At 39.4% G+C, this 7,500-nt stretch overlaps 2 protein-coding genes across 2 annotated transcripts in view; one reads left to right on the top strand and one right to left on the bottom strand.

The window, feature by feature from the left end:
• LOC140953572 (dimethyladenosine transferase-like) overlaps positions 1–1,355 on the bottom strand; it is a 25,504-nt gene extending 24,149 nt beyond the window's left edge. The window contains exon 1 of the mRNA XM_073402986.1: positions 1,213–1,355. Within this exon, the coding sequence (XP_073259087.1) occupies positions 1,213–1,276 (64 nt within the window). The 5' untranslated portion in view covers positions 1,277–1,355. The remainder of the gene's footprint in view (positions 1–1,212) is intronic.
• Positions 1,356–1,388: 33 nt separating this feature from the next.
• The window catches only part of LOC140953573 (SET domain-containing protein 9-like), a 14,678-nt gene continuing 8,566 nt past the window's right edge, over positions 1,389–7,500 (top strand). The window contains exons 1-2 of the mRNA XM_073402987.1: positions 1,389–1,549; positions 5,959–6,230. Coding sequence (XP_073259088.1) covers positions 1,467–1,549; positions 5,959–6,230 — 355 coding nt within the window. The 5' untranslated portion in view covers positions 1,389–1,466. The remainder of the gene's footprint in view (positions 1,550–5,958; positions 6,231–7,500) is intronic.

Here is a 7,500-nt window from a genome sequence, read left to right as displayed (position 1 = left end):
TTTTGCCTCAAAAGCGGTTTTTTGAGCAATTTTGAAGGAGTTTGAGTTCGCCGTTGACTGTTCCGTATAATAGAAGGACAAGGGTGGAATCCATGTTTTGAAAGGGCTCCAGTGCTGGAGCGATTTTTCCTCCAAAAATCGTATCACTCCACTTCCAAACTTCGTTGCAAGAAGGTCGAAAGATTCATGTTTCTCCTCGTACCTTCCGATCGAAAATCCATCCAAACGGCCCGGAGCTAGCTGTCGAAAAAATTAAAATCCCACAGTATTCGAGTTGCAGGAATGCGTAAACCATCCCGTTGATTGCCTCTCTTTGATTGGATGTCGTTTAACAATAAACACTTACCAATGCAAGTCTTCTTTACATCAGTTATTATTTAACCATTTGGTTAATGACATCCAGTCAAAAAAAGGCAATCAGCGCGACGGTTTGTGGCTGGCATGTACATGTATGAATCTTGCTAAGCATTCCTGCCACCCAATACTGTCGGATTTATTTTCTTTGACGGCTAGCTCCGGGCTGTTTGGATGGATTTTCCATCAAAAGGTACTAGGGTAAATCTTTCGACCTTCTTGAAATGAAGTTTGAAAGCGGAGTGATGCGAATTTTGGGGGAAAATGGCTCCAGCACTGGAGCCCTTTCAAAACATGGATTCCACCCTTGTCCTTTTATTATATTGAACAGTAAACGGCGAACTCAAACTCCTTCAAAATCGCTCAAAAAACCGCTTTTGAGGCAAAAGATCAACTATATATCACAGGTAAGGTAATTCAACGTTTATTTATCATTGATTTATATTCATGGTTAGCGACATATCACTATAGGTGAGGCAAATGGTAAATCCAGAATATTTACTATAAAATAACAATCGGCTACACAAACAGATTGTGCGGGCCCCCTGTGGTTATACCACATGAAAGTAGAAACCCAAATGAAGCGATAGTTTCTTAATTTAAATTTTGGTGACGTCATGTGAAACCAAGAATTGGAAATGCAACGTTGGTCAACGTTCATGTAGTGAACGTGGGGGGAGCCAGAACAATGGACTGGTTACAGGCGCTTCATTTTTCTAATCCCCTCGTCTCGCGCTTCGCGCAAAATGTCGCGTTCGCCTCGCTTGGCTAATAAAGCGCCTGTTATGCAGGTTAGCTGTTGTTTAGAGGTGAACTCTTAAATATACATGAAAGCCTAAAAGGAAAGAAAAAAATCACCTTGTTGGTAAACTTTGTTTTGACCATGTTCTCTGGTTTTCTTGACTGCTTTTACTTTCGGCATTTCTCTTGATTCAAGGACAACCGTTTGAAGTAATTTCCTGCAATTGGCAACGGAGACGAATGAGACGAACTACATCCGCCATGCGGATTGCAAAAGGAGCAGTGGATTGGGAACGATTTAATGGGTAGCTGCGTTAAATATGGTACACGAAATGTAATTAGATAGAGCGTCGATAGAGCGGGAAGTCAGTATGGTAAGGTTCAAGTGGATTGAAAAATGGAGAAGTTATCGGTACAGATTTGTTCCTTGGATCGCGTTGAACTTTCAGAACAGGTGTGATTGTAGAATTGAGCTTCTTATTCATACCTCTGACACTAGCACTGTCAGACCTTTCGCTCCATTGAATCCTATATAGTTTTATACAGAACATAATTTAAGAGGAGCCATCCACTTTGAGAGTAAGCTCAGCTTGTTTCAATGAGTGATGGAAAAACTTGTTCTACTAATTTGGCAATGGTAGGCTGATTACTGGTTAATAATTAGCAATTAATGAATGAGGCTGAGTAGGAAATGAAAAATTAAACAGATCGAGGAGGGTGTTATCCACTGAGGCCAAAGGCCGAGGTGGATAACACCCTCCGAGATCTGCTTAATTCTTGATAGCCTAGTAGAACATGGTAAAACTGCACGCATTCAGTACAAAAGCCAAATTCAGTAGTTGCTTTACTATTCATTGAAAATAATTCTTAGTTTAAAAAGATAGCTAAAACATGCTTACCTGCATCAATGTTAAGTTTATCTTCAATAGTGTACTGCCATTTTTGTTTTCACAACCAAATCAACTCAACCTCTCGTCCCCAGGTCTTCTCAGTTAACGATGCATTAACCAGCAAAAAAGCTGCATTTTTGACATCATTGGTTCATTAATTGCAAAATTCTTTCAAATTTGGTCATTAGTAGCTGGTTATGGTGAATTATGCGAGTGCTTTTAGCCAATCAGAATCGGGGATACATTTTGGATAAATAATAATAAACAATAATATTATTGGATGAGATTTTGTAATATCCAGAATAATCAAGGTGGAGGTAAGTGTTATCAGCCGAGCCGAAAGCCAAGGCTGATAACAGTTACCGAGTCCTTGATTATTGAGGATACGGTAAAATTCCGAAAATAAGCCCGGGGCTTATATTTTTCAAAGGCCCTTTTTGAGGGGCTTATTTTTGGTGGGGCTTATATTCAGAAAGGCTTTAATATGTATAGAGGGAAATTTGCGTTTCAAAATCGATTGGGCCAGCTTATTATTGGAAGGAAATGTACCATTTTGCTTTGTTTTACTTTGTATTTGAGCTGCAATTTACAAGTACCAGCCCCCCCCCCAGGGGGCTTATATTCGGAGGGGTGATGTAACAGAGGTTTTTTTTTTTGCGTTGAGTTTAGGGGGCTTATATTTGGAGGGGCTTATACAAGGAGGAGCTTATTTTCGGAATTTTATGGTATCACAAAAACCCAATCCAATAAAGAAGAAGACAGACAGTGAATACAATGTATAATAATAATAATTGAGCTTTATAACTATTTAAAGTCTTATTTTAGCTCCATTCCATTTAAGGTGGTTGAACACAGTTTTGCAAGCGGTCAGCGATAACGCGCATGACGGCGCTTGTTTTAAATTAGACAAACAAACATGGTGGCGAAAAAGCAATGGTACAGAGAAGAGGATTTCTCAAAATCTACTCATTAAAATTTTGTGATATTTAGCAGAATTTTTTACTTTTATCGTGTTTTAAATGCTGAGAACTTTAAAATCAAAGTTGAACTGACGAATTTTCTGACACATTTAATAATTACAGAACAGTTATATTACTGATTATCTAAAAACAAATCTGTTAAAATTTGGTCAAATAAGTTTCAAATGGTAATGATTAATTATAGTAAGCTGTGTGCAAGTTTATAGGAAAATCTAATGGGAGAATTTTATGTAAACTGAGCGAAAGTGAAATTTTAAGGTTATATTCAATTGTTCATGTTGCCATGGGAACTACGAAAACGTCAAATGTTACCTGTCAATCAAAATTTTTCATCAGTTTATTTTTCAATTGCCTTGTTTTAGCTTGTGAGCTGCAACCTTTCTCTTGCCATGATTTGGTAAATGACATATTATTAGTCACAAATTGCCCGGCAAAACTGTGTTCAGCCACCTTTATGTACACCCCCTCCCCACCCGTTAATGAAGTACATTGAAATTTTTCCTAACCTTCAGAAAGATGAAAAGTTAGACGGTCACAGGTACTCCAAACTAGGGGGATCTGGGGACACACTTCCCCCCAGATTTGAGCTGTAGGCTCAGCTATGCTCCTGTGCTCGTTGTTCCCCAAAGTGCTGAGAGAAATGTATTGATGAAAATGTGCTTTAGCTTTCCCTCGCAAAATCTGGTCCTCAGTCCTACAACACCTTGACTTCATTATTGGCACAGGTGGCTGTTTGTCAAACTGCTATTTACCAAGATTTTTGTTGGTCGTTTAAGGTCATTAATTTGTACCTCTTTGTTACTCTTTTACTTCAGAGTTTTAAATGTACCATCTATATATGTCAATGTATAGGTCAATATATGTTTTTAATCTGAAATAAGTTGCTTTCAAACACAAAGTGGCAATGCTGAATGAGCTATTTCAGATAACTTTGGTTGCACATTAATATCAATTCAAACATCGCCTCTTAATACAGGGTGTTTCAAAAGTTCGTTCCGATTTTTTGTCCGCTTTTATTTCAGAAATCACTGAAGGTACCTTCTCGAAAATTAAGCATGTTATTCCTTATTCATTTTTCATTGAATGACTGAAATATCAGCAGCCAGTATGGCCTCCTTTATTTTGTTCTGACATTTTTTAATCAGCAGGCCATAGAATACACAGGCTCCTTAAGCGTGTCTTGAGTCACATTTTTCCAGGCAAACCGTGGTCACTTTTTTGGCTTGTCCAGTGTTTTCGGGGTTGAATCTCTGTACGTTATCTCGTCAATTATGCTCCAGCTGTTCTCCACAGGGTTTAGATCAGGTGAGTTTGCCAGCCAGTCATCCTTGGGTATCAAGTTTGGCAAATTCTTGTGACACCACGTTTGGGTCACCTTTGAAGTGTGCGCCTGCGCTCCATCCTGCACAAAGGTCATCTCCTTCTTAGAGCTAAACAACTTTCTTTCTGTCGGTCCGCCTCTAATCTGCCGCCTTGTGGTTAATGGTTTCACTTCATTTTCCAGAATCTCTTTGATATGAGTACTCGGAGGTTAAGGTCTGGCCACTGGGTAAGATGTGTAGCCTTGTCAGGCCACGACCTGTCATGCCTCCCCATACCATCGCCTTTGCACTTTGCTTGATCACCTGGTATGCCTGGGGAACGTTGCACTCCTGAGAGCCCCATACGATGTTGTTTTCTGGATTGGGGTATTGAAATAGATACTTAGGACACTCATCTGTAAAAAAGAAGTCCTTCCAATCCTCTGCTGTGAGTTTGGACTTTGATTTCTTGGCAAATCTTAAACAAGCCCTTCTTTGCCTCCCACTTAGAAGTGGTATCTTCTTTCGCTTGAAAGCTTTCCACCCTTTGTTGGTAATATATAGCGCCAAACCGTCGTGTTCGAAACATTGATATGGTGACGTTGAAGATTTTTAGCGATCTTTCTTGTTGAATTGTTACGCTTATACTTAGGTTTTTGGATTACAAAACAGACGGTCGTCCACTTCTTGGTTTGTCTTCAAAAGACTTTCTTTTTGACCACTTGTTCACCCATCGTTCGTTTTTTTTCAACAATTAGGCAATATCTTTAACCGAATGGCCAGAAGGCCGTAAAATAGCTGCCTGCAAGCTCTAGCATAAACAGTGTTCACCTCCATTTCCATAAAAGAGAAGAGAAAATCCAAAACAACGGCAATAAATTTGAAAATAGCAAGGTTGCAAAGTGGGCGGGAAAAAACGAAGTGCCCTCGCAGATTTGGAGCCAAAACTTAAAAAAACAGTATCATTTATTGAAATTTTAGAGTGAAAGTACTTACAACAATTAATTTAGATAAATTTATTATAAACTGACCAGGGGCGGATCTAGCGGGAGGGTGCAGGGGGTGCGCACCCCTCCTCCCCCCTCTGAGATGACCTGCAGTTTTCTAATACAACTGGCATTCTGCGAAAAAAAAAAAAAACTATGTGGTTTATTGGTGTTGACGTAGAGCAAGAGACGAGTGCACCCCCTCGTAAAAAAAACCTGGATCCGCCGCTGCTGACCCAGTTGAATTTTGCCTAAAGAAACATAAAATGTATTAAACAAAGTGCAACTTTCAGTCGGAACGAACTTTTGAAACACCCTGTATTCATTGCTTATTACTACAGTGTACATGTACTTATTTTCAGATTATTTGTGCTCACCAAAAAAATCATGAGTATATTAATTTTTATAGAAATGTTGAACAAAAAGCAAAGCAGTACGCACAAGCAGCAGTACGCACAAACAGTCAAACAAAGGTCTGGACCTAAACTGAAAACGGAGTGAGAGACGGGCGTGTGAGGCTCTCGCATTTCATGCGTGTGAGACTCTTAAGCTACACTTATTTTGAGAAAAAAGACCAACCGTTTTGCAGTCTACTGTGTGACGATCCTCAGGGGTTTGCCTTGCTTTCTCGCATGACTGTAATCCTGAAGGCCCTCTTGCAGTCCAGTAAATAATGAAATAATATAATTTATTTTTTTACTTCTAGAACAGTGCGAGTGGTTTCCTCCAAGGACCAGGATAAGATTGTTCCAGACTACAAACTTCTTGATTCTCTGGTTATCTTGCTAAAGGAGCTTAATTATTGTTCAAAGTCAGAGTACCCTGTGGGCAGAAAGAGTACAAGCCCACAAAGTGTCATGTACAATGTTCTGGGATATGAAATAAACAGACTTAACAGCAGTATTCCTGGGGCAGGAAGAGGAGTATTCGTAACCAAAGGGCAAGTTCCAGGCGGAAGTCTGGTTGCTTTATATCCAGGTGTTAACACTTATACATACATGTGTACATGTCAACTCTCCCGGAGGAGTCTTCCGGATATGGCACCGATCTCCCGCTCTCCCGTACAGGTCACCAAATCTGCCGGATATAATCATCTCAAAATGTGAATTTTTTTTATTTCGAAATACGGTTTCTGGTGCATTTTTGCACACATTTAGCCATTGACAAAGATTATTTCAGCATCTAAAACAATGATCCTGAATTTTGATAGTATGTACTTCATGTAAGACTTCATATAAAGTCCTAAGCCATTCCCATTGGGGGTTCGGTCAATTTGTCGGGGGGTGGGGGGAAGTGAAAAAGAGTGAGTCTCCAGATTTTAGATCTCCAGAGGTTGGCATCTCTCCTTATAGCCAAATTCGTTGTATTGCGCTGTGCATTTGCAAACTTTGAATGGGTTTTTCTGTTCCGTCAATCATTTGAGTGGGGGCGGAGTTAATGCAAATCACAATGCAACGCACTCACCCAGCTGCAAAACTGAGAATGACTCAAGACTGCTCAAGATTAAGGAATAATGTGATAATGAGTGGATTTTTTGTTGAGGGCAGGAGGCAGACATTGCTTTATTCTTGCAAGAATAAGAAAGATCAGAAAATACTTTGAAGAAAACTAGTCGATTCTTATCCAAAATGGGGCGATCACAAGCAAGTAACCTTGAAACACAGAAACAAACAAAGTGCGCAAACAAGTTATAACATTTGCCTAGTAATTAAGGTGAAGTATGTTCTTTCTCTTCAAATGAGACAACAATAATTGTTGTCTCATTTGAAGAGAAAAGAACGTAGCCATGCAAATATTTCAGTTTGACTTCAACAAGTTTTACATTGTTATTGCTTGCTGCCAGGACATCTAAGGTCGCAACTGAATACAACTAGTTATAGTTGACACTTCAACTGCCCCCTCTCTGTATGTCAATAGTATTCTTGGTCGTTTGTAGCTCTTTGAAATATACCAATAGTCATAATGAAGATTTTCACGCATATCCCATACAAATTAGATCAAAGTACTGAGTGTCCAAACAAATAGGAAACGCAAGGCTCCTTGCACTGATTCAGTTCATTTTGCACAGTTTTGATCAAAGCTCAAGGTGAATGGGTTAGTAGCTTGAAGGAAAATATTATAAAATCATCACCCAAAAAAGTGGTGGTGGTCACCTATGAGAGGTACAGTTGCAGTTGTCTAGAAAAATAATATTTGTGTGTGATGGATAGTGGGTCACCACATACAGATGTATTCCTGTTATAGGTGG

This window comes from Porites lutea, chromosome 12 (genome assembly GCF_958299795.1).
Source record: "Porites lutea chromosome 12, jaPorLute2.1, whole genome shotgun sequence".
NCBI lineage: Eukaryota > Metazoa > Cnidaria > Anthozoa > Scleractinia > Poritidae > Porites > Porites lutea.
The sequence above is the reverse complement of the archived record's forward strand: the minus strand, read 5'-3'. Positions and strand labels throughout refer to the sequence as shown.